This window comes from Bidens hawaiensis, unplaced genomic scaffold (genome assembly GCF_021521415.1).
Source record: "Bidens hawaiensis isolate Kalapana, Puna unplaced genomic scaffold, B.hawaiensis_p1.1 tig00013121_1, whole genome shotgun sequence".
NCBI classification, from domain to species: domain Eukaryota; kingdom Viridiplantae; phylum Streptophyta; class Magnoliopsida; order Asterales; family Asteraceae; genus Bidens; species Bidens hawaiensis.
Window position 1 is genome coordinate 611,909 of NW_027492109.1, and position 27,878 is coordinate 639,786.

General features: G+C 35.4%; 1 protein-coding gene across 2 annotated transcripts; it reads right to left on the minus strand.

Moving 5' to 3' along the window:
- Nucleotides 1-7,869: 7,869 nt before the first annotated feature.
- LOC143543462 (uncharacterized) lies at nt 7,870-23,908 on the minus strand. Of its 2 annotated transcripts, XM_077035778.1 has the most exons (10): nt 23,650-23,908; nt 23,489-23,560; nt 22,593-22,664; nt 22,401-22,472; nt 22,258-22,329; nt 22,095-22,166; nt 21,947-22,018; nt 21,788-21,859; nt 21,625-21,693; nt 7,870-8,137 (listed from the first exon to the last, which is right to left on the minus strand). In XM_077035778.1, the coding sequence occupies exons 2-10, from the start codon at nt 23,506-23,508 to the stop codon at nt 8,062-8,064; spliced, it is 597 nt and encodes a 198-aa protein (XP_076891893.1). In that variant the 5' UTR covers nt 23,509-23,560; nt 23,650-23,908; the 3' UTR covers nt 7,870-8,061. The 2 variants fall into 2 exon arrangements, with proteins under 2 accessions (XP_076891893.1, XP_076891892.1); XM_077035777.1 differs by lacking the exon at nt 7,870-8,137 and having other exon boundaries at nt 21,013-21,693.
- Nucleotides 23,909-27,878: the final 3,970 nt, after the last annotated feature.

Here is a 27,878-nt window from a genome sequence, read left to right on the forward strand (position 1 = left end):
TATTTCTTTATATTAAAAAAATAATTTCCACTTAATATATTAGCATATATCAACGTATTTAAGTTCAATAAATATACAACCTACACAAAGTTATATAACCTACACTTGTTTTAAGCAATAAAAACGTACAACATACAAAAAACATATAACTTACATATGTAATTCGGCATCAACAATTATATAAACTACACAAAGATACACATACCCTACACATGCGTAGGTCATATGTTTTTCGTATGTAAGCTATATGTTTTCTTATTTTTAGAACAAGTGTAGGTTATATATTTTTGTGTAGGTTGTATATTTTTTATTGACATTTAATGCAACCATGTGTAAGTTTTTTGTATTATTCATCACAATATAACTACGTGTTGATGGATATTGATATGTTGAGTTTGAAGAAATTGGTTTTGAAAAGAAATTAATGTATGAATAAATTGTATTTGTGTAAGAAAAATTTTCGTGTGTAGGTTATATGTTTTTTGTGTGTCAGTTATATGTTTTCGTGTGCGTGTGTATTTTATTGATGATGAATTTTGTGTGTAGGTTAAATGTTTTTCGTGTGTAGGTTATATGTTGTCTTATTCTTAGAACAAGTGTAGATTATACGTTTTTGTGTATGTTGTATGTTTTTTTGTTGATATCTAATGCAAACACATGTAAAATTGTTTTTTGGTATTATTTATGTAAGTATATATGTGTTGATGGATATTAATATATTGAGTTGGAAGAAATTAGTTTTGGATAGAAAGAAATTTTAATGTATGAATAAATTATACTTGTGTAGGATAAAAATTCAAGAAACAAAAAGTAAGTTATAAAAATAAATGAGTTCTTAATATTTTCTAATTATAATAATTTAATTAGTTATATTAATTAAATAAATAAGTATTATGGTTTATTAGTTATATTAATTGAAGAAAGAGAATAATTAATATTTTCTTTATTTAGCTTTAAGCATTCAAAACTTAAAAACAAAACTGGTGGTCCATATTCATTTCTCACATTTTCTTGCAATAATATCATTTCTCTCTTGAACCATCCCCTCTTAGCTCCTAACTATTTTGTCTTATTATCAATTTCAATATAAATTAATTTCTAATATATGATTATAGAAGGGTAGTTGGAAATGGAGTATTGTGGCAACACTCTAGATTTGGAGGCATCCTATACCATTTCAATAAAATTTAGAGATGGAGTTTGAAGATAGGGAATGTGTTGGAGTGACTATTTAGATGTTTTATCTAAATTTTAGAAATGAAGATGGATATGAAGAACCCATTGGGAATGCTCTAAGGTGTCAACATTAAACCCTGAATGTCTCACATAGAACGAGGATATCAAATAAATCATAAATAATAATAATATTTTCTTACTCAGTAAATTCCACCAATAACAAAGTTACGGTAGAGACTGAGTAGAGTAAGATGTAGACAACCTTACCTCTACCCTTAGGAATAGAGAGACTACTTCCGGTGAATAATAATCCATACTATATATAATGTATGAGATGAACAAATTAAGACACTTTGGTTTTAAGGGATTTACAATCTATATAACACATGGTGCAGCATACAAAGCATGTTAAAGAAGAACAAAATGATCTTTCAAACATAAAATTCACGTGAATTTTCAATTATTTAAAAACATTTACAACTTTTCACCCTTAACTTTACTAGACTTTTGTTAAATTATATAATACTTGCAAGTTTGGTCCCTCATGTTTCACTATATATTATTTTTTATTTTAATTTTAAACCAACTCCCCCACCCCCTCTATTTTTAAACGACCATAACTTTTTTATATGTTAATTTTTTTAAGTTACAACATAAAAACGAGTATTCCATTCTCTTTAATTTGAGTATGATATTATTGTAGTTTTTTTTCAATTAAAAAAATAGCATGTTACGTAGGTTGTTCACAATTCGGCTTTGACGATTTTTAAGTTAAACATGTGAGCTTAACCTATAGTAACGATTTTTAGTTGACGAAAATCGAAACAAAATTGTTATAAATTGAACCGAAAGTTAAAATTAGGTATGAAAAAAAATAAAATATAATGTTTCCTCCCGTCTTTCTCATTAAATTAATAATAAAAAAGACACAATGACTAAAATAAACAAAAACCACAATGATTTATAAAAAAAGACCTAACAAATCGCAAAATATAGCACAATATCTACGATAAAAGACACAATACTAAAGAAAAAAAATACACAATCAGTGATGAAAATAAACTAAAACACAATAATAAATAAAAAGACGCAATAATTTTTTTCCTCGTCATTTTTTGAACGATTTTTCCTTTTTGGAATGAGAACGACGACATAAGCATTTTATATTTTTTTTTTACATTTTTTTGTTATGATTTCTTTATTATTTTTTAGAAAGTAATTTATTATTATTATTTTTGAGGGTTTTTTTTTATTATTTTATTTACCACAAATCTTTCTCATCATTCTCATTTTTGTCTATCTTTGTAGTATAACTTGACCCATAATAATAGTAGTGGTATTAGTAGCGATAGTAGGATAAATCAATCGCCAATGGTGATACAAAAGGAAATGGGTAACCATGCTTTCACTTTTTAAATTAATTAGTCATATAGGTAACTCGCATTACAAATTTTTTAACTAACCTTAGGTGATACAAATTTATTTTGGTGTTAATATAGATTTTAATCTTATTATATTTGTACCTTAATGATAATTTAAATTGTTTTAATTGTGTATAGTTTTCATAACACAATTTTACTTTTTTAGTTTATATATATTTTTAAGAGATATTGGTTTTTAATACTCTCAACTTTTGCTCGTTGGTAGATAACACTTCCAACTTTCACTTTGTCTCTCACCACTCCCAACTTTCACCCTAACAACGTTAGTCTTCAGTTAGCGGGGGAGTGATAAAAACAAATAGGGTGAAAATTGGGAGTGGTGAGAGAAAAAGTGAAAGTTGGGAGTGTTATCTACCAACGATCAAAAGTTGAGAGTATTAAAAACCAATATCCTTATTTTTAATTATGTGTGTATAACTTTCCTCATATTTAACTTATTTAATAAACTAGAATAAGTTATCATTTTAATATTTAAAAAACTGATTGTCAAACTAAAAATATTTGCCATAATTGTAATGTAATCTTACTTAATTTACGTGAATATTAATTATTAATTAATACTAAAATAAGAACCGTGTTATTTTAGAACACAATATTCAAATTGGCATAATTTCTAATAATCAATAATTAATATATCATAAATTAAATAACCGTTTCATCATATTTATAAATATTATTCGACACATATGATTTAGCGAATATTATTAAACATGACAACTTTTCATAATTTATTAATATTATTATTCCCATGAATCAAGATATTTTAAATTATTTCTATCTTTACATGAAGACCAAATTTAAACTTATATTTCAGTTACTTATAAGTTTACCAATCGATATCGTATTCTTCATTGCTATTTCATCATAACTACATCCAAATTTCTATATTTTTGCTGCAACCATGTAATTTCTTCAACGAAATATTAATATCATTTCACTTCGTTTTTCAAAAATAAAATTAATCACATATTAATTTCTTGTTGTTATTATTTATAGTATATTCAATTGATTATGGGATTCCACACCGAAAACATAATTCTCTTTTTATGTTCACCGTTTTAAATTTGTCTATGTATGTTCAGTTTTTTTTTTTTGAATTTGTGTTTCTAATATTTTTACAATTAAATTGGGGTTAGGCTAAATGTAACCCCCTGGTTGCTTGTCATACCCTCCCCCCTTGGAAAAACTAAATTTCATATTAACCCTTGAAATCATATAATTACTAAATTAGCACAAAAATAAGGATTTAATATTTTTTTTACAAGTTGCGTTTTCTTTTTATGATTTCGAGTTTAGGGTTTTGGGTTTCGGTATTAGGGTTCGGTTTCGGGTTTAGGGTTTAGAGTTCGGTTTCGAGTTTAGGTTTTAGGGTTCCGTTTCGGGTTTCGGGTTTAGGTTTTAGGGTTTGGGTTCGGGTTTAGGGTTTAGGGTTTAAGGTTTAGGGTTTAGGGTTTAGGGTGTAGGGTTTAGGTTTTTGGGTTTTTGGTTTATTTTGTAAAAGATAAAGTGGTCAAATAAGGATATTATAAATATATATGCTACTAAAATTAAAAAAAGATATTATAAATATTTATAATATTAATATTAAAAAATAAATTGATAGTAATACTTGATAGTTTTTAATTTGATATATGGAGTGGAAGTTATCAAATGAAAGTAATGTTGTAGGGACTATTATGTATATTAATAATGTTAAGAGCTAATTGTAATTTATGTAATAAGTTCAGGGGGGTATATTTAGTAAAAATGGAGTAAAGGAGGTACGTTTAGCAGCACCCTTAAATTGTTCTTACGTTTGCAGTCAAGCATGTCCAGGGATTCACAATAAAAAGTTGATCATTCATTTCAAATTTATATTGTTAGGATAATGGAAACAAAGATTGTGAGAGATACAATGGAGAATTTCTTTAGGTTGTATATTAAAATGTGAATAATAAAAAATATTTATTTAAACCATTTTGAAATTCGAATTCTTGACAACTTATATTAAGTTTACAAAAACAGGTTATATAGTTGGACTTTGACCATATTTTCAAAAACCGAATTTTAATAGATTAATCATTTTACTGAATTTGACTATTTTTATTAATACGATTTGACTCTAATTTTGGTAAATGTGTACGTTATTATAATTTTAATAATAATAATAAAAATAATTAATAATAATGATTTATTCTCATTTCTATTTATACATTTATTCTCATTATTCTTATCACTTTACATATTGATTAAGTTATATGTATATTTATGATTTTCAAATTCGAATTCTCAACATTTATATGAAGTTTACAAAAATATGTTACACAGTTGGACTTTGACTATATTTTAAAAAACCGAATTTGAATAAATAAATCATTTCACTCAATTTTACTATTTTTATTAATATAATTTCACTCAAAGTTTGGTAAATTTGGACATAATTATGACTTTAATAATTTATTCTCATTTATGTTTATATTAATTTTTACATAAATAAGTTAAATAGTTTATACTATACAATCGATACATTTGTTCTCATTTTCTCATCACTTTATACCATTACAACCACCATTGTTTGTCTGGATAAATAAGTTAAATAACTGTTACATTCACACATTTTGTTTTTAGTTTTACATAATCCTCTAGATATTAATGTTAACATAAACTCATTATTATGACATACATTAACACTTTAGTTTATACTTAATTTTAGTTTAATGCTTAATCAGGTTGCATGGTTTGTTTTGTTTTTGTAACATCCCGTCTTCTCGTTTCGGTTAATAAAATAATAATATTAAGTAGTATGAGTTGGGCTTGTGTTGGGTTAAATAAAATTGGTAATGGACTTGGATTGCAAAGAAAGAGAGAAAAGACCATAGGCTTAAGCCCATGACCTATAATATATAAGCAATAATTATGCATTAATTCATCCATTTCACTCACTCCTTACACCATCTAAAACACACACTTAGCTCTCTCTCATCTACTTTCTCTCTCTAGCCGAAATCACCAAGAAACCCGAGTATCAAACCGAGGTAATGTTAGTATGATATTGTATAGATCCAAACCCGCTAGATCTAGCCGCGAAACGACGAGCCGACACCCTAAATCATTAAAGTCACGATATTCGGATGGAATCGGGTATAAACCTATCAAAATATGAGCTTAGGGGTCGCCCTAGCTTAGATCTGGATCGAACGGGACGAAAAACGGGGTAAAATGGGGTAAATTACGTTTTTCCGCCCACCGCCCGGTTTTCCGGCACGGCGGCGCCGGAAAGGAGGCGCGAGTATTTAAGGTTGTCAGAGAATGCTTCTGACCTTCTCTGACCTAACCTAACCCTAATTCGTTACGGGAACCTAACGAACTAACCCCAGTTCGTTATGCCAATTCGCTAGGAAAAGATAACGAATTAACCCCAATTCGTTATGACCATTCATTTAAAGGAGATAACGAATTAGAAGGTTCAGTTCGTTACAGAGTGGTCATTCGTTATGCTGACCAGTTCGTTATAAGGGTTCAATTCTCTATGAAGTTCAATTCGTTAACCAGATCAAACGAATGAGGTCCAATTCGTTATAAGGACCAGTTCGTTACAAGGTCCAATTCGTTACAAGGATCAGTTCGCTATAATAGTCAATTCGATATAAAGTAACGAATAGGTTCATTTGTTATGAACCCAATTCGGTAAGAACTGGGTAACGAACCAGAAGTTTAATAAAATGACAAGAATGGTCCCTGGACTTAGATAAGAATGATTTAATTACAAAGAAGCCCTTGGACTTTCAAGTTAGCAAATTAATTAATGATTTAAAATTCTAATGGAAAATGTGTTAAGACAGTTAATGGAAATAAAATTTTTCAGCTCGATCCTAGCCAGGGGCTCTGCCCCTTGGACCCTGCTGGGCTGCCGCCCCTAGACCCCGCTGCCAGGGGCGCTGCCCCCGGACCCCTGTTCGTTGAGGGTTATAACTAGACTAGAAACGCGATATGGGTAGTGATAGTTAATTGATATGTGTAATTGTTATGCAGTTAGTCGCGCGTAGCTAAAGAAGGGAATACTATTAACGGTGAACGTAACCGCATTCAGGTGAGTTTCTAGCCCATTTCTTGTTACATTTTCGGGGCTGTGTGCATACTCGATATGAATTGTTAATATACTTATCCTAAGTGATAAGTGTATGCCTTATGTGGATTATGTGAAAGGTATGATTGACTGCTTGCCGGTACGTGAATGATCTTCGGATGTTGCACGTACTGTCAAGTTATGATTATGGATATAATGCTATGTATAGCGTATTAATGATATGTGCGTATGCTATGAATGAATGTAAGAGGTAGCCAGGTACAGAAGAAAGAGGCTAAGCCCTAATAATACTCAAAGCAGAAAAGGGACTGAGCCCTAATAATACTCAAGGTAGAAAAAGGGACCGGACCTTAATAATATCCGAGGCAGAATTGAATAATGTAAAGTAGAATTTAGAATAAAGTATGAAGGTAAGTATATATATTATGTACGAAGTATGAGAATATAAAGTATGTACGAAAGTATGTAGTAATGAATGTATTGTATGTTGTATGATTAACTAGAACTCACTCAGCGTAGCTGACTTTTAGTATGCACGCATGTGAGTAGATTGAAGAAGCTCGCTTGAGGGGAGCACGTGGCAAACGAATAAGAGACTGGCATTTGAAGACTCAAGACGTTTATTAATTTATGTTTAAATTTGAAAGACAACGTGTTTATTAAGACAAGTTATGGATTAATATGTAATGTTTTTATGAAAGTTTAATATTCCGCGAATGTTTTTATTAACTCTGATGTTTAGAACTATGTTAATGAGTAAATCCAATTTCCAAATGTGAGGCACCAGTAACGGGGCCTTACAATTTTTCAGGTTCTAAAACAAAATGTTTTTGTTTTTGGACAGAAATTTTTGAAGTTCATGCTAGGATAATACGGTTTAAACATTTTCATGACTTTGCTAATATAGACAAGTTTGTGTAACTATTAGCATTTTATGTAGACAATCTTACTCTTTAGTATTTTTATTAGGCCATCTTAATGCTAAATATTTGTTTTCTCTAATATGTTATTTATGGAATTTTATGGTTGTCTATATTGATTTTTGTTATTTATCTGTTTTCAACCCGTGTGTAATACGGGCACTATCATAGTAATAATAATAATAATAATATGCAGCATGGAGGCAGATCTGAATTAAATATTAATAAAAATATTCTTAACTCTTCACTGTAAGATAGGATCTTTCCGAAAGTCTAGTAATGTGTCAAGCAATCGACCACTACTAGTGCAAGATGTATGTTCAGTTCACAGGGAAAGATAATTTAGATGCAAACAAGGATAGTCTTGTTAGGACTTAGAACTATTAAGCATATATACAGTTTCGTCTGCATGATCTATTGTGTGGTAGCAGTTGATACATTAGAATTTAGAAATAGCTTACATGTAGAGTGTCCGATTAAGTTCAGAGTACGCTTTTGGAATGGATCCAGTAAATTTATTAAAGCTGAAGTCTCTGAAAGAGCAACATAAACAGTGAAGAAGTTAATTCTTGAAAAAAAAAATGTAATTAACCTAATTAGTATACTAAATACAAAGAAAACAATTTCCGCCCCTGAAGTAACAACAGTTCTTTTAAAATACGTGTAATATCATAAGTTCCAATTCTTTAATTATAACATTGAACATTAGGGATTATTTGTATTTAGCCATATGGTCAGCTAGGTTTCTCTAGGGGTATTGGTTTGTTTGGTTTTTTCTGTGTGGAGTACCAAATGTCGTTGCATTTTTAAACGTTTGGATTTACCGACTATTCTCGGTTCTCATCAGAGACAACACCACTTATTTGTAAAGTGTACGTGGCCCGATGTGAGCAGATCAGACATACTAATAGTGGAGAGTTGTTGCCGCTCTCCATGGGTCCATAACAGGACAAAACTAGTAACTCTTATCATAAGCAGTGGCAAAGGCTAGTTGGGGTCAGGGGTGGCCCCGGCCCCTCCGTTTTTTCCGCAATATTGTAATTTACCCGTTTGCGTCTGACATATTTTATACATAGTGTAAATTTACCCCTTTTCAACCCAAAATTTGATCATGACCCCGTCCGTTTACGGTTTTTTTAATGTGTATTTTCGTTTAACGTCCCTCTTTTGGAAAGAATTAATAAAATAAATTTCGTTTATTTTATAGTGTGTCGTTTGTCGGTTTAGATAAATAAACTAATAGAAGGCGGGCTTGGACTTTAGAAGATGAAATAAGAGATGGAATGAGTCTTAGGTCCATGGGCTTAAGGGAGTATAAATACCCCTTAAACCCTAATCCTTTCTATTTTTATCCATCTCTACACCATAGCCTACACCATCAAAAGCACACACAAACTATTCTATAACCCGAGCCAATATACGAAGGTGAAAACCCAAATCCGTTGGTGCTAGAACGTTGTGACGAACCAAAACAACATCTAAAATAGACCGTGTTCGTAAACCAACTCGTTTAAGGTATGTTTATATCGAGAACTTGTTCGTTTAGGTCCGGATTACGTCTAGAAATCATATATCTGTTTGAGTATGTTAAAAACGAATCCAACACAACAAATCCTACTGAAATCCGTTAACAATTGATAGGTTAATTTGTCAAATGAATAATTGACTCTATAATAGAACAAATCGCACCCTTTAAACGTGAATGTTTGGCTGATTGGATGATTAGGGTTTGTTAGCGTTGTGATTCCGAGTTCAATGGTACCATTTTCATGATGTTTTGTTAAGAATCGAAGGTTTAATTGCAGATATAGTATATGTTGACCATTTCGTGTTCTTGACGATTTTGACTTTGACCCTGAGTCGAAGTCTGGATAAGAAATGTTGATAATTCGTTATGACTGATCATTCGTTATGCGGTTATAACGAATGGGACTTATTCGTGCGACTTGATAACGAATGAACCTTTAATTCGTTATCTATCCATTCGTTATATTAAGATAACAAATCAAGTCACGTCAAGATAATGAATTAGGCTAAGGAACTAGGATAACGAATCAAATCATGTAAGATAACGAATCAAGTGATTCGTTACTCACTAATTCGCTAAGTTAAGGTAACGAATCAGGCCATGTTCTGAGAATTAGGCCATGAATCAGGCTATGTTCAGATAACGAATTAGGCTTAATTCGTTATAGCGAACAAGTGGGCGAAGTAGATAATAATTTAAAATCCTAATGGAAAATGTGTTAAGACAGCTTAACCCCAGCCAGGGGCTCTACCCCTTGGACCCTGCTAGGGGCTGCCGCCCCTAGAACCCCGCTTCCAGGGACATTGCCCCGACCCCGTTCATTGAGGGTTATAATTAAACTATAAATACAATGAGTAGTGATAGTTAATTGATACATGTGATTATTATACAGTTAGCCGTGCACAACTAAAGAAAGGGATTACCGTTAACTCTGAACGTAATCGCATTCAGGTGAGTTTCTAGCCCCACTTCATTGTTATGTTTTCGGGGTTGTGCACATACTTAATGTGATTAGTTAATACACTTACTTTAAGTGATAAGTGTATGCCTTCTATGATTTTATGTATGAATGAATGCTTGACGGTACGTGAACGGTATTCGGATATTGCACGTGCCGCCAGAAAATAGTGTGGTATGTGAATGTTTTACGAATGATGTATGAATGATATGTGAAAGTTAGGGAGAATGTTAAGTGTATGTTTGAAATTATATAAATTTAATATATAAAGAAGATAATGTATGGTTGTATGGAGGTACGCTTAAAGGGTTGCATACCCTAATAATATATGCGAAGGTTACAGGGTTGCAGATCTGTGAAGGTTATATGGCGAAATGCTCTTTAAAACATGCAAGTATGTATGTAAAGTAAGATGAACATTGAAAGTATGAAAGAAAGAAAGAAAATATGTATGTATGAATGAAAGTAAGATAACAGGCTAAGTATGTCATATGTATCTACGGATACGTATATATAAAAATGTGAATGTATTGTATGCTGCCTGATTAACTAGAACTTATTCAGCGTAGCTGACTTTTAGTATGCACGCATGTGTGTAGGATGAGACAGCTGGCTTGAAGGGGGACACATGGCAGATGAGTAAAGAAGTATTTGTTAATGTTTGAATTAAAAGACATGTTTTAAGTTATGTTTTAAAGACAAGTTATGAATGTTTTGTAACTCTGTTATAGCCATTTCTGTACATTCAATGAATTGATGTTTTATATTATTTCGCCAAAGTTTTAATTAACTCTGATATTTGAAACTGTGTTTATGAGTATATTCAACACTAAAGCAGGGCACCAGGACCGGGGCCTTACATTTCGTCTGTCCCTTAACATCTTCATCCAATCTTCGCCACTAATCATAAGCGGAACATAATAGCTTCCCTCTAGAAACCAAGGGTGCACATGGAGCCTCCGCCACGTAAATGTATTGTTTAAAGCCCCAAATATAACACACACAACACACGTGTGTATAAAAGTGCTTACTGGTTAGAGTGATAGAGTATGCTGAGTGAAGGGAAGAAAAACTTGATATATGTTCACTAAATGAATGAGCTATAAATAATTAAATATCCGTACAACGTTAAGGATAAAATATAAAGTATAGAAAAGATAACGAGAAATATGAAAAACTATCTAGTCCATTAATCTTAAATTTGATTGATTGTGATTAATTTTAGAGGAATAAAGTGATGGAAAGCGAAGGGCATAAAGCGTCCATAACTTTTTCATGTGACAATTTAAAAAAAAATTCAACATAACAAACGCGTTTTTATCTTTAATATGAATATCATATTGCTATAGAAAAAAAGGTAAGTTTCTATACATTGCATTATTGGTTCGTCAGTGTGTATTTTAGTTGAGTTTTCAATACATTAACATCGTGTAATATATTGGTTCTGGTCGTTGTGTTTTTCAATCGTTACTCATATTAAAGATAAAATCTAAAACAAAAATTACATAATTGTGTCTTTTGATGCAATTGTCTCTTTATACACATCATTTTATCCCTTGTCTGTCATTGTGTCTTTTAACCTATTGTTGTGTTTTAGTCATTGTGTAATGTATTCAGGTTATTGTGCATTATGTATTGACTATTGTGTTTTACGTTTGTGTTCATTGTGTAATATGTATTCACGATTGTGTTTTTTGTTTCCAGTTATTGTGTAAAATGTATTTATAATTGTGTTTTATATATTAGATAATTTTTTTTATTTTATTATTATATTTACATGTTAGGATTACACATTGGTGTTATTTCACTGTTACAATTTTTATATTTTATCATTTTTTAATAACAAAAAAAAAAGAACACAATGATGAGCATAAGACAGAATGATAAATGAAGATACACAATAACAAACAAAAGACACAATGTCAAACAAAAAGACATATTGTTGTATTTTTTATAATTTTTATAAAACGAAGTTATACTCGTATTAAAGATAAAAAACAACTTTTGTTATTATGGTTAACTTTTTTAAAACTAAAATACCGACCCGTGACTGATAAAATGTCGAGCCGTAACCTTTAAACGAACAGGTTAACCCAACAATACGTGGTAACAGAGTAGTTCGATACTCTTGACAATTTGGATCATGTAGTTATTTTAGAAGTTCATGGTTATAGAAGAAGATCAAAAATTAGGCCAATTGATTGGTTAGTTTGTTGGGTGGGGTGGTGCTTGAAGACCTTGAAGATGTCTAAAGACTCGCTAGAAAGCATAAACAATCTTCATTCCCTGGGTGTTAGGTGACACCGATACAAAGCACATAATAGTCTGCTTTGCTCTGCTCATCTGGTTGTTGGAATAAAAAAAGTGGTGAAGACTAGGTTCCAAAAATGGCATGGCGTCACCGCAAATCCGCCAACATCATTTGAGGCAGTCAAAGCCACAAGGTTGACGAATATCTACCAAGCACAGTAGGTTATGGAACAAACTCGATGTTGGTATTCCGGTCGGTATTCATAAGTTGGTGAATATGGAGGACCTAAGAAGACAAGTTGGTTTAGTTTCCTAATTGCAATATGATTACTATGGTAATGTCTTGATCATCACGTTAGGATTTTATATCCATAAAAATGGGATATTGTTAGAAGGTTTAGATGTGTGATCAGCAAACAATTATTGTAACGAGCTTTTGAGTAAGTTTTCTCTTGTAATAATAAACTATTATCGATCATGTGACATGATGTGGTATTAGAGCTTGGTGTGATCGCGGACTAAGCTTGTGGCACCTGGGTTTGATATCAAGATCTCTACATCACATGGAAGACTTTCGCCATCATGAATAGATCTAGGGCCGATCGTTTTTTCCAAAGAGAGATCTATGATCACCGATCAGAGACGTCATGGAAGATCAAGGGACTGCCTACCGACTGCTTCATAAAGTCGCGTCCTATCTAGATTATTAATTCCGGGAGCCATGGAACCAAAGCCGAACCAAGCTTGCAGCCCTATTTAACGACTAGAAGAGTAGTGTTCAATTTCCTTTGTTAAACTATTAAGATTACGATTGCAAATTGGAAATCATATTTGATATGTGATCCGAAGATCAAGAGCTGATGATGATTAATGCTGATGAACAAAAAAAATCAAGTTACAAATACGGTAATGAAATTACAGCGATGAATTCGGGACCGTATTCACAAGGCGGTGAGTATGGAAGGACCTAAGTTGACAAGTTGGTTAAGTGGGTTTAGGTTCCTAATTGTAATATTAATATTATAGTGATGTCTTGGTAACCAAGTTAGGTTTTAATCTATAAATATAGCGTTTGGATGTTTAGATGTGTGACCAACAAATAATTATTGTAACGAGTTTTTAGTCAATTTTTTTAAATAATAAATTGTATATCGATCTTGTGCCTTGACTCGATAAAAAAAAAAGGTACGGACCTCTGGTATGTTAAATGATGATCCAAATCTCATTAGGGATAAGGTTCTATAATGCCAAAAATGTGACTTATGATATCAAAAGAACGAACCCCGTTAAATATGTTATGGTTAAGAAAATAATTAGCATGGGTGAAAAATCAGGATACGAGAGCTTCAGTACACGAGTTGAGTTTAGATTCAATGAGGAAATGTCTTCTATTTGCTTTTAGCTATAAATAGGGAACATTTGTTTACTTATATGTGGGTGTTTTCTAGTGCGTAAACAACCCGTCAAGGGGAGCTCACATTGGGTGGATCGGTTCGTTAAATGTTATGAATCTTTTGTACCGATTACGAGATCGTTTACTCTTTATCTTATCTTTACATTATATGTTCGATCGTTTGTTTATACCACACATGTCTCGATCATTTATCAAGAACAAAATCCATTCATTTGTCGGATCCGGTTTCAGGACCTAACCCTAGTAGCATCTCATTCAATCAACAGTCGTCATCCATTTGTTACTTCCGCCGGAAAACTCGCTGGCCCGGAGTTCACCGGAAAACATATAAGGTCGCCGAAACATCCATTCAACACCGCAGCCACCTGCTAGCTCCAACCACACCGTGTTCACCTGCCACAACCACCACCTTAACTTAGACCACCACCAGAAAATCGTTATTCCGGTCATCACTGCTGCCGCCGCCGCCACCCGTATTTCATCATTTTGGCAACCACATCTGTCGCCATATGAGATCTGTCCATCACCCATCTTGAACCACTGTTTAGGGTCATTGTCGACCACAATCAACCGAAAACCCCAAATCTGGAAACCCATAATCCGGCAACATTATACAATCACCGGAAACCGAGCTCCGGTGACAACATACGTAACCGGACGGTCCTATTGCCCCGTTAGTCCGTCACAAACACCAATGGTCACCGTGTGCCGGAAAACCGATTACGATGACTGCCTCTCTTTGCTGGAAAAAAACCAGCCGAATTCCACCGGTAACCCTATCTTTTCGGCCACCAACCTCATCGGAACCACTGCCGCAGCTGATGTTTTTGGCTCACCATTCACCGGAATACTGACCTCCCACAAAAATTAGAGATAACCGATACTCACTAGACAAACTGAATATCGGAGTTTGATTTGTATATCTCCAATCTTTAATCCTCGCTGGAGAAGAATCCCGGGCTCTCATCTCGTATCCAGATTTCTCGCCCACACTAATTATTTTCTTGACCATAATATATACATCGTTCTTTTGATGTCACAAGTCACATTTTTGCCCTTACAGGTTCACGTTAAAGGCATGCAGCTAGCCACTAGCCATATGTTTATGTATGCAACAATTATCCGCTTTTAATAAGCATTCAAACCCAGATTGATGTATGTTCTTGTTTTTGTTATTCAATCGTTAGTTTTATTCTTTATTGGTTTTGACCACATCCACTATGAAGTTCTAAATACCAACATTGTGGTATCAAAACATTGGTAATCGGAACCTAGCTCTTACTATTCGTTCCACAAAAGCATGTGCTTCAAGTGATGCATGCCTGGCCCAAGGGGAGGGCAAGGAGGGGATGGGGTGAGGCCCACTCTCCTGAGAGACCATAATTGTTAAAATTTAAATTTACTATTTTTGTATATAATTTTGTTTTAACACAAAAATCTAAAATGGCTCTTTGATTGAATGGAAAGTGTTCCAAACAATGGAAAATAAAGGTCGTTAGTTCAACTCCCCCAATTACTGTTCTTTTCTTTTTAATAGAAAAAACTTTCATTTGTATTTTACAGAAGTCATTTTAGTAACATGTTTATTATTATTTATTTGTTTTGGATTTTGAAATACAGTCTTATTGGTAAAAATGCCAAATTATCTATTACATAATTGAGAACGCTATTTTATAAGCCCGTTTTTTTACTTATCCCATGTCCCAAAATTTTAAAGGGTTCTCAGAGACGACCCTGAAGTGATGGCTGATAAATCTGTAGCCCCACCCACACCGCAAGTGATTCCAACCTTCAAAGGTGAAGGATATATATATATATATATATATATATATTGGAATATACGAATGAAAACCATTTCAGATCTCAAGAACTATGGGATTTAATGGAGAGTGGAATAAACGTTAGAGAAACTGATCAAGCAAAATTTAGAGAGGCTAAGAAAAAACATACAAGAGCAATGCCGCAAAGGCGCTTCTCCAACAAGCAATGCCGTATTGTTGCAGCTAACACAGCCAAGGAACCATGGGATCCCTAAGAGTAGAGTTCAAGCTGTAATACTCCAAGGTCTAAGAAGGGAGTTCGAAAATCGTCAGTTGCAAGAAGGTGAAATGATAGGCGGTTACTTCTCCAGGGTAATGAGGATAGTAAGTTAGCAAAGGTCTTATGGTGAAGTCATAGAAGATTAAAAAATTGGTAGAGAAGATACTTAGGAACCATTTAGGTAGCATATGATCTGACCACTCTCACTCTCATGAAGCTGATGGGATCCTTGCAATCCCAAGAAGAAAGACTGAATTGTAGAGCCGTGATTAAGAAACATGAGAAGTTGGATGAACAGGCCGTACAAGTAGTTCAAAGTGGTAGGATGTGTCCAAGTGATGATACCAGTGGTGTTAGAGGTTGTGGGAGGGGTTCATTTGGGGCAGAGGGAGAGGACGAAGTCAATGGAATAAGGGTCCTGAATGCTATAACTGCAAAAGATTTGGTCATCTTAAGGATTGCTGGTTCAATGATGAAGCACAGGCTAATATGGCATCAAATCAAGATGAAGAGGAGGAGCAGAATGTTGATCAAAGACTCTTCTTAGCATTGGTTCCATCTGCAGACTATAGATGCTAATGATTAGTATATGCTCATGGTGAACGCAAATATATCCTCATCATCAAACTCTCTTTGGTTCATTGATTCAGGTGTTCCAATCATATGATTGGAACACAAGAAAGTTTTACTAATACTGATGAGTCCTTTAAGCTATTTGTGAAACTTGGTGATAAGAAAGAAATTTCAGTTGAGGATATTGGTGAAGTTAAGATTAGTACACAAGATGGTAAGTTCAAGTTGATCAGTGATGTCTATTATACCCCTTAATTATAGTACAGTTTATTAAGTGTTGGGCAATCGACGAGGAAAGGTTTTTGTCGAAATATGATTCAAACTAATGCAGCATATTGTTCATGAGTGTTATTTTTAATTATCTTTTAAGTATTTAGTTTTTGAATAAGGGTTGTTGGGCCTATTTGTTATGTTGCCCGAGTCTTTTGCTTAGAGCCGTTCAAGTTGTTATTTTCTTTTTCTATTTATTGAGGCTTATTGCTCTCAAGTTGTTATTCACTCTTGAAAATAATAAAAACCCTAAGTATTTTGGCTGCAATTTTGTTCTACAATTGTTAAGTACGTGCTCAAATCTTTAGATAAATTTGATTCCCATCAAACCCTAATTCCATGGCTGATCATACGAACCCTACCATCCATATTCTAGTGTTCAAAGGCGCATGTTATGAACACTGGATCATCTGAATCAAGACGATCCTAAGATCCAGAGATCTCTGGGACGTGGTGGAGTTCCGTGTTGATGAGAAAGAAAAGAATAGTCTGAAGAAGGATGCTTATGCTATGGCTTTCTTTCAACAAGCCATACATGAGAAACTCTTCTCACGAATCACAGCTGCAAAGAGTGCCAAGGAAACATGGGATATCCTAAAATGTAATTTCAAGGTGATTCGTAGGTGCAATCCATCATGCTGCAGGGCTTACGCAGGGTTTTTGAAAATCTCTGCATGAATGAAGATGAGTATGTTGGAGAGTATTTTTCACATGTTATGGAGATTGTCAGTCTAAGAAGGTCGTTCGGTGAAGACATCACAGATCAATCCATAGTGGAGAAGGTGTTACGGAGTCTTACTTCCAGGTTTGATTACGTTGTGCCTTCAGTTGAAGTGTCTCACAATCTGGCAACTCTATCTCCTGTCAAGTTGATGGGGTCTCTACAGTTTCATGAAGAAAGAATTAACAGAAGGGCGCCTGTGAAACAACAAAAGATTGATGAACAAGCATTACAAGTGATGCTTGAGAAGACTCAAATAGGGTCTCAATCTAGTAGTGGTTCAAGAGGGCGAGGCCACGGATTCTTCAGAGGAAGAGGACGTGGCAGAAGCTTTGAGAAAAATAAGGTTCCCCAGTGTACCATATGCAACAAATTTGGGCACTTCAGAAAAGATTGTGGTATAATGAAGAACAACACGTTAATGTTGCAGCTGATGATGAAGAAGTAAAAGACAATACGAAGGAGGAGCCGAGGCTATTTATAGCACTTATTCTTGAACCTCAAATGTCATTGATGATTAACTCCTCACAATCTAGTAACAAAACTCGTATTTGGTTTTTAGACTCTGGTTGCTCTATTCACATGACTGGAATTAAGGATAGTTTTGTTAAGATGAATGAAAACTTTAAGTTAACTGTTCATCTTGGTGATAAGAATGAGATTCAGGTAGAAGGAAAAGGGACGATTAAGGTTGAATTTGAAAATGGAAGTTACAAACTTCTGGACGATGTTTACTTTGTTCCAAAGCTTGAGTTTAATTTGCTCAGTGTGGGCCAACTAATGAGAAAGGGCTATTCATTGCTATTTGATGATGACAAATGTGTTATCACATGTAAAGCATCAAAGATGGTTCTCATGACGGTTTCGGTTGCCAGCAACAATATGTTTATGGCTGATGCATCAAAACTGAAAGCAAATCATAAAGAAGGAGCTCAAAGTCAAAAGTCTACACACAAATATGAATCAACAACACGACTTTAACATTCAAGGTACGGTCACTACAACACATTCGGTTTAAAACTATTGCATGACAAAGGAATGGTACTAGGCCTGCTAAGTATCAAACCTTTGGAATCATGTGATCGCTGTGTTGTAGGAAAGAAATATCGTGAGTCATCTACATCTAAATCATGGAGAGCCACACAGAAGTTGGAACTCATTCACATGGATCTGTGTGGCCCCATGCAAGTGGCTAGCTTGGGTGGTAGCCTGTATTACTTCCTTTTAATTGATGACCTAACACGTATGTGTTGGGTCTACTTTGTTACTAATAAGTTTGATGCTTTCAGTAAGTTCAAATCATTCAAGGCCCTTGTTGAAAATCAAAGTAATCATTCTATCAAAGTTGTTAGATCCGGAAGAGGTGGTAAGTTCACTTCTAAGGAGTTTATTGAGTTTTGTGATTCACATGGCATAAAGAGAGAACTCACACCTCCTTATACACCATAACACAATGGTGTCGTGGAACGCAAAAATCAGACGATTATGGGGCTGACTAGAAGCATGTTGAAACATAAAAAGATGCCAAATTATTTCTGGGCTGAAGGTGTGGCTACAGCTGTCTATTTAATCAACATTTTCCCTACAAAAGCCCTGGCCGATAATACTCCTTGAGGTGCATGGAATTGCGCCAATCCATCAGTTAGGCACCTGAGAGTATTTGGCTTTTGTGCACATCGGCTAATACCCTCACAAAACCGAAAGAAATTGGATAACCGATCTGAAAAATGCATCTTTATTGGCTACTCATCTCAATCAAATGGTTATCGGGTATATAATCCCACGACTCAAAATTCTTAACCAGTAGAGACGTGGTTTTTCACGAAGACACAAAGTGGGATTTCGGTCACGGTCATGAAGGTAGTATGTATGACATCCACTATATTGACCCGTTTCCTTTGGAACCTATACTTGAAAATAAAAATGATCCTATCACTCCACAACCTTCGATCAATACCGACCACTTTCAATCATCACACAATATCAATAACTCACCCTAGCCTTCACAACAATCCACATCCTCACAAACCAACTTCAACAACAACCCTGATCGAACCAATAATTTCCAAACTACAAACCCAACCATACCATACCTCAGAAATCAAACCTCTCCTATACCCAAAATTATTGATCTTAATGATGTCTACGACCGTGCACTAGAGATTGATGAAGCTACGCATTGCTGATATTTTGAGTTGTCAATTTGCTTTTACCATAACCGATCCTACCACTTTTAAAGAAACATCAATCAAGAAAGAGTGGCTGCTTGCTATGAAAGAAGAACTTCAGTCCATTGAAAAGAATCACACATGGGAACTTGTCACTCTACCTCAAGGCCGAAATCTTGTGGGACTTAAATGGTTGTACAAAACTAAGATAGGGCCAAGAGGAGAAGTGGTTAAATACAAGGCCTGGCTCGTCGCAAAGGGTTACTCTCAACAATACGGTCTTGATTATCAAAAAACCTTTGCAACCGTTGCAAGGTTTGAAACTATACAGGTTGTGATTTATGTGGCTTCTCAAATGGGTTGGCTTATACATCAATTAGATGTTAAGTCAGCCTTTTTTTAATGGTGATCTAGAAGAGGAGACATATGTTAAGCAACTAGAAGGTTTTGAAGTTGCTGGTCAAGAAAAGAAGGTATATAAGTTGAATAAGGCCCTTTATGGTTTAAAGCAGGATCCAAGGGCATGGTACTCAAAGATTGATGGTTATTTCGTAAAAAACGGGTATAATCGAAGTCACAATGAGCCTACAGTTTATGCAAAAGTTGAAGATACTTCTATGAACTCGAGTGAGAATTTTAATGGTTGATGACTTGGCTGATAAAACAAATGAAAGTATGTACCGAAGTTTGGTTGGTGGTTTGATCTATCTTACTCATACTCGGCCCGATATATCACATGTTGTTGGAATTGTGTCCAGGTTTATGCAAGCTCCATCAAAGATACATCTCAGTGCAGCCAAGAGAACCCTCAGGTATGTTGTAGACACAACTCATTTTGGAATATGGTATGAAAGGGGTTCTAAGGTTGAACTATGTGGCTTTACTGATAGTTATTGGGCCACATGTGTGGATGATCGAAAAAGTGTTTCAGCATATGTTTTTTCAGTTGGAAGTGGAATGATCAATTGGAGTTCAAAGAAACAAACAACGGTGGCTCTTTCAAGCACTGAAGCCGAATACATATCAGCTACAACAGCCACATGTTAAGCTATGTGGCTAAGAAGGATGTTGGAAGATTTGGGGTGGTCACAAACAGGAGCAACTGTCATATTTTGTGATAATAAATTGGCCATTAATCTCAGCAAAAATCCGGTTCTAAACAGCAGGTCAAAACATATAGAACTGAAGCATCACTTTAATAGAGATATGGTGGCACAAGAATTGGTTGCTCTTGAGTATTGCGATTCTAATGATCAGGTAGCTGACATACTGAGAAAGGCATTGGCAAGGGAGAAATTCGTCTATTTCAGACACATGCTTGGAGTTAAGGAGTTTGAATCAAGGGGAGGTGTAGAAATATGATTCAAACTAATGCAGCAGGAATGTTATATTTAATTATTAAGTATTTAGTTTTTGAATAAGGGCAGTTGGTCCTATTTGTTATGTTGGCTGAGTGTTTTGCTTAGAGCCGTTCAAGTTCTTATTTTCTTTTTCTATTTATTGAGGCTTATTGTTCTTAAGTTGTTATTCACTCTTGAAAATAATAAAAGCCCTAAGAATTTTGGCTGCAATCTTGTTCTGCAATTGTTCTTATACCAATAGTTTTTCCCTACATTTTGATGAAGCTGCGCGTGCAAGTTTGAATAAGTTTGCCGTAGGTCATTCATTGTCCTAGTTTCACGCAGTAGACCAAAGTTCGTTGTGTTTTATTGTTACTATTTAATTTAAGCAGTTTCATTATCAGTTTATGTATGAACCAATTATCCACTTTCAATAAACATTCAAAACCCTAAAAGCCATCTGTTCTTGTTTCTGTTGTCCAATCCTTAATTTTGTTCTTTATTTGTTTTGATTACTTACACTACCAAGTTCTAAGTACCAACTGTTAGGTTTATTTTAAATAGTGGGTCAGGGATCCCTGTAATGTGCAGAAGTTAATTTTAGTTTGCTTATTAAAAAGAAGTGTCGATCAGATCACGATTCTGTCTTTTTTGCTCCTGGATATTAAGATTCGCAACAGAGGAGATATGTTTGTGTGTTAATGCAAATAAATTTCAAGTATAAGTAAATAACCGAGTAAAGGGTCCATATTACTAACAAGAGAATCAGATCTTGTGGGGCAAGATATTCTGGTAAGTGGCCGATTAAATTACAACTCCTCAATATCCTGGCAAGATTGATTTCATAATACATTAGAAAAAAAAATATGAAGAAGATGAAGAAGCTGGTAACACTCAATTGAAAGAAGCAACTCAACTTACAGGTTCCTGAAACGCGTTGTATTACTAAAGGGTGGACAAGGGGTGTCTGGTCCTTTCAAGTCACTGATTCTCCTGCATCGCTTGACTAAATTAATACAGATATTTAATCAAAATGGCAAGCACATCATAAAACTGATGACATAATGAGGAATTACTAACAAGTCTTTTAAAGTTGGTAGGAGAGTGATGCTAGAGGGTATCGGCCCTTCCAATCCACTAGCCTGAATCCTTCTGTTATTCAGAAACCTTATTTAAATATAATTGCTATAGCCAATAAACCTAAAAGAAAGAGAACGAAATGTCGCACAGGCTCACAAGACTTGTCCAGTTTCCAATGAAACCCGGGATCTTCCCTGAGAAGCTGTTACTACTAATGCGACTGAGTAAGAGACATACATAAAAGTAGTCAACCAGATCTAGTCATATAATGATGAAAGAATAATTCAATCCGACAAAATAGTAGAACTCACAATCCCGTCATGTTGAACAGATTTGCAAATGATGCAGGCAAATCCCCGGTGAAATAGTTGGAGCTCAGGAATCTACAATATAGTCATCACATAATGAGATACGGAAAGCAAACACAATACAAACAAATTTAACTAATTCTTACAATCTATCAATCCCGGTAAGATTCCCAAGTTCCCCAGGAACTGGTCCGGACAGCCTATTCTCCTCAACCACTCTATTTAGCAATTGAATAGCGGTCCAAACAGCAAAAAATAATAAATAACAATAAAAAAGATTCACATAAGTCAAAAAATGACAGTCAATTTAAAGACAAAACAGTTTAACAGAAATTTACAAAGATCTCAATGTGCTGATGTTTCCGAGTTCCTTTGGGATTGATCCGTTCAACCGGTTTGCTGTAAGAGAACTACAAATAATGTTTTGAGTGAATTACAGTTTTCATACTTTATGTTTTGATCAAATTTCAGGCTCGTCCTTTAACTAACATATTTATATTGAACGTGCTTTGTGTTTTAATTTTTAAACCCATTTTTTTCCGGTTGGGCATCAATGCATCATCTCCTTCGGAGAAACCTCACAGCCAGAAGCCAATTCAGTTCCGATTTGAGATTGAATTATCGAGGAACGATGGAATATTGTTCGGCTGTGAATGATTGAATGTTGGTTAGGGTTCGGGTAACGGATATGCCAAAAAAGGAGATGATGTTGGTGTTGTTGATTGAGCTAGCATTAATGGCGTCGGAAGGGGAGAGGCAGGCGGCGGAAAGACGCTGGGGAATTTGTTGGTGAAAATAGAGACGCTGACGTTGTAGCAGCAGGCAAGGAGGCCGCTGATGTTAATGTTGGAGGAGGTGCTGGTGACGGAGGCGGCCAGTTTTTGCGCCGGAGTAGTGGTTGTCGGTGCCAAAGTCTCCGACTTCGATGTTGAGAAGGGAGTTTAATTTGACGTCTGATGATGGTGAAGCAAATTACCATTTATTTATGATGTGTTTGGCATGTCATTATACACTTAACCAGAAAAAATAACTAAGTTTAGGTCATAAAGATAAAGCCTGTTTAAAAACTAAAACATAAAGAACGTCCACCTTAAATACATTAGTTAAAGGACGCAGTCTGAAATCTGATCAAATCATAAAGGACAAAAAGTGCAATTCGCTGTAATGTATTTGATGACAAACGCAGTACTTTTAAGTTTAAGGTTAAAAATCGATATAGTATGTCAAAGATTACATGTTTACAATTCGCTCCATGGAACCCCATTGTGGAGGGATGGTGCCACTGAGATAGTTGCGAGTTAAGTCTCTGTATGATTAAAATGCATATCGATCAGCTATTAAACACAAACAAACTACTTGAGTTAAATTAACAACGAAACTGAGAAAGGATTGTACATGATTTCGAGGTAACGAAGATCAACGAATTCTTGTGGGAGAATGCCATTTAGGTTTTGTCCTGTAAGGATTCTGCATCGCGAACCAATCAAAACACCATTCAGTATGAGAAGTTATGCTTCAATCAATTCGAAAACCTTGAATTTTGTTACTAATAAACTTTTTGGATCATCATAAAATATATTAATTCGGAAACTGTAATATGTAAGCCGCTATCATATTTCTTATTACAATCAACTTTTTTCCTCCGAAAACAGGCATGCGGATTACAAATGCAAAGTGTGATAAGCAGGAGTTGAGTTTAAATTTCTCATTCAAATGAAGGTTGTGACGCAACTTGTTGCTTGCTTACATGTATCTTTATTGTAATTGGATTCTTTTTTAAAATGATTAATTAATCAAAAAAATCTTCCTTAAGTTTTCTTTATAACGGGACAGAATTACAAATTTTGTCCTTTAAAAAAAGCCAAATTACGGTTCGTGTCCTTTTCTAAGTTTCCTTGCAGGCGATGTACTTTAAACTTTTTTTTCCTACAAGTTATGTCCTTTACGCTAACTGGGTTAGAAAAACTCTGTTAAATCCCATCACGTGAGAAGCATGTGAGGGTAGTTTTGTCTTTTTGCCTACCCTGCAACTTCTTCTTCTTCAGTGCATCTGATAGCATCAAACCCTAACATCAATGGAGAAACACATTCAAATCTTCTTACACAAGATCTCAATCCTATCAATCACCATTGCCACATTAATCTTCCTCTTCCAATTCCAATTCCAATTCCAATTCCCACAAACCTGCAATTCACCAAACCCTAACCCTAACCACCATCCCAAATCCTCCTGCGCCGCCGGCCGCCGTCCAACCACCACCATCCACCGCAAAAACCACCACCTCTGGTCCACCGCCACGTGGCGCAAATCCGTCCATTCATTCTCCACCATCTTCCACCACCTCCAAACCCTAGCTCTTGCGGTTGCTGTTGATTTGTGGAAAATTGACCATGAACAAGGTAGATTCGAAGCGCGATATCTCCTCGAACATTCGAAAACAATCCACGCTTATCCAACGGGTATCTTTGCACAGAAGCTTCAGCCTCTGACGAGGGGACCATGGCGCCAGATAACCGAACCCGACCCAAAAATTTTAAAGTAGGGTTTGGAGGTGGTGGAAGATGTTGGAGAATGAATGGACGGATTTGCGCCACGTGGCGGTGGACCAGAGGTGGTGGTTTTTGCGGTGGATGGTGGTGGTTGGACGGTGGCCGGCGGCGCAGGAGGATTTGGGAAGGTGGTTAGGGTTAGGGTTTGGTGAATTGCAGGTTTGTGGGAATTGGAATTGGAATTGGAATTGGAAGAGGAAGATTAATGTGGCAATGGTGATTGATAGGATTGAGATCTTGTGTAAGAAGATTTGAATGTGTTTCTCCATTGATGTTAGGGTTTGATGCTATCAGATGCACTGAAGAAGAAGAAGTTGCAGGGTAGGCAAAAAGACAAAACTACCCTCACATGCTTCTCACGTGATGGGATTTAACAGAGTTTTTCTAACCCAGTTAGCGTAAAGGACATAACTTGTAGGAAAAAAAAGTTTAAGGTACACCGCCTGCAAGGAAACTTAGAAAAGGACACGAACCGTAATTTGGCTTTTTTTAAAGGACAAAATTTGTAATTCTGTCTTATAACGGTAATATTTATGTATTTATTGTTGGATTAATTTGTATTCCGGGTCACAAGTCGGTGAACCGGGCCTAAGAGGTTTTAACAAGTCGGTTAAAGTCTAAGGGGTATTATGAAACATTCTTCCATATGCTTGGTGGTCAAGTTCACATTGTTGGCCAAGTTGACCTTGGTGGCCAAGTTGAGTAGTGGCCACATATTATGCTTGGTGACCAAGTTAGGTTACTAGTATAAATACATGTACAAAGTTAGTGTTAGACACAACAACAAACACAACAATTACCACCATCACAACCAAAGATATTGTAATCAGTTTTGAGTTATATTTTCTTGTTATAATATAAGTCGGTTATTTCTAAGTTGTGCGTTAGTTATCGTTTATCATTCTTGAATTGGTATCAGAGCTCGGTTCAAGAACGCGATAATTATCGGCCAACAAAGAAGGTGTTTCGATCAAACAAGTTGGTTTGATTTCCCGAAGAAGTTGTTGATGTGGTTGATCGAACAAGTTGGTTGGATCTCCCGAAGAAATTGTTGTCATTGTCGATCGAATAGTTCGTTCAGTTGTTACTTTATTCAAACAAGTTGGGTTTGAGTAGCCATGGGTGACACGACTCCACCGCCACCGCCAAAGGGGAAACAGAAGGGGGCATCTTCCGTTCAATGTCCGTCCGGTGTTAATTGCAATGAACTATACCGTGTGGGCTATGAGGATGAAAGTATTCCTAAGAGTTCACAAAGTATGGGACACCATCAACTTAGGTGTCTCCGATGAAGACAAAAATGACATGGCTATGGCCTTGTTGTTTCAATCCATACCCGAAACCTTGATCATGCAAATTGGAGATCAAGAAACTGCTAAAGCCATGTGGGATTCGATTAAAACCCGACACTTAGGTGCTGAACGGGTTAGAGAAGCACGTCTCCAAACCTTGTCAATGGAATTTGACAATATGAATATGAACAAGTCAGATTCTATAGCTAACTTTGCGGGAAAGTTATCGAGCATTGCCTCGAAATCCGCGGCTCTTGGCGAAGTTAGAGATGAAGCAAGGTTGGTAATGAATATTCTCAAAAGTCTCCCAAGATCGAAGTATATTCAGATGGTTGCTTCGCTTGAGCAAGTGTTGGATCTCAATAAAACGGGATTTGAAGATGTTGTAGGCCGACTTCGAGCTTATGAGGAGAGAATCCGAGAAGAAGAAATTCAAGGGAGTGACCAAGGTAAAATTTTATTCGGTAAATATGATTCATCAAGTCATAGAAGTTTTGAATCTAATGGGGGACGAGGACGAAGAGGTTGAGGTCGCGGTTGAGGCCGTTTTAATGGCCAATACCGAGCCCCTAGTACCGAACAATGGTCATCAAGTCGAGGGAAAATAAAGATGAAGAAAGATCGGTCAAAGATTTTATGTTACCGATGTGACCAGTTTGGTCACTTTGACCGAGTTCAAAAGGGTTAAAAAGCAAACAAAACCTAAGCCCGTGAAAATTTTGATGATGCGGCGTATATGCATCAAGTTGTGTTCTTAAATGAACAAAACCTTATACCAAAGAAATACGAGACCGAGAGGGTCGAAGATGATGTATGGTATTTGGATAATGGGAAAAGTAATCATATGATGGGAAATCGGTCATATTTTTTAGAGTTAAACGAGAACATAACCAGGAGGGTTAAGTTCGGAGATGGGTTATTTGTTCAAATCAAGGGAAAAGGCTCAATTATTTTCCAAGGAAAATCGGGTGACCAAGACTTGCTAACCGAGATTTATTACATTCCGGAGTTAAAAATTAATATAATAAGTCTCGGTCAAGCAACGAAGTCCGGATGTGACATTCGGATGAAACATGATCTTCTAACCATGTATGATGAGAACGTGAGGTTACTCATGAAGGTCAAGAGATCCGTAAACCGACTCCACAAAATAAGAATGAAGATTAGAGCTCCCGTGTGTTTGCAATCAAAGATCAAAGATGATGCATGGCGTTGGCATGCAAGACTTGGACACATCAATTTCGAGTTAATGAAATCAATGGCTAAGAAGGATCTTGTATGAGGTTTACCATAGTTTGAACACGAAAATCAGTTGTGTGAATCGTGTTTGGTGGGTAAACAAACGAGGCGTTCGTTTACGGCTACACCCTTGTTTAGAGCATCCCAACCTTTGGAGTTAGTTCATGGTGACTTGTGCGATCCAATAACTCCATCCACTATCTCGGGTAATATGTATGTCTTTGTTATTATAGACGATTACTCACGATATATGTGGACGTTTTTATTGAAAGAAAAAGGTGAAGCATTTGAAAGTTTCAAGTGGTTTAGAGCCCTAATCGAGACGGAGGCGGGTTTACTAATGAAAACTCTCCGAACCGATAGGGGAGGAGAATTCACTTCACGTGATTTCAATCGGTTCTGCGATGAAAGTGGAATCATTTGGCATTTAACCGCCCTGCACACGCCACAACAAAATGGTGTGGTAGAAAGGCGAAACCGAACTTTAATGGGGATGGTGCGGAGTATTCTAAAGGCGATGTAGGTACCGAATTATATGTGGGG

Bases quoted from the DNA above. Each gene is read 5' to 3' on its own strand.
- LOC143543462 (XM_077035777.1), bottom strand. From the start codon at position 23,508: ATGGAGCGAATTGTAAACAT. The intron at 22,167-22,257 runs GTGAGTTCTACT...TCTCTTACTCAG, and splicing joins CTGTTCAACATGACGGGATT to TCGCATTAGTAGTAACAGCT. The intron at 21,860-21,946 runs GTTAGTAATTCC...CAAGCGATGCAG, and splicing joins CTACCAACTTTAAAAGACTT to GAGAATCAGTGACTTGAAAG.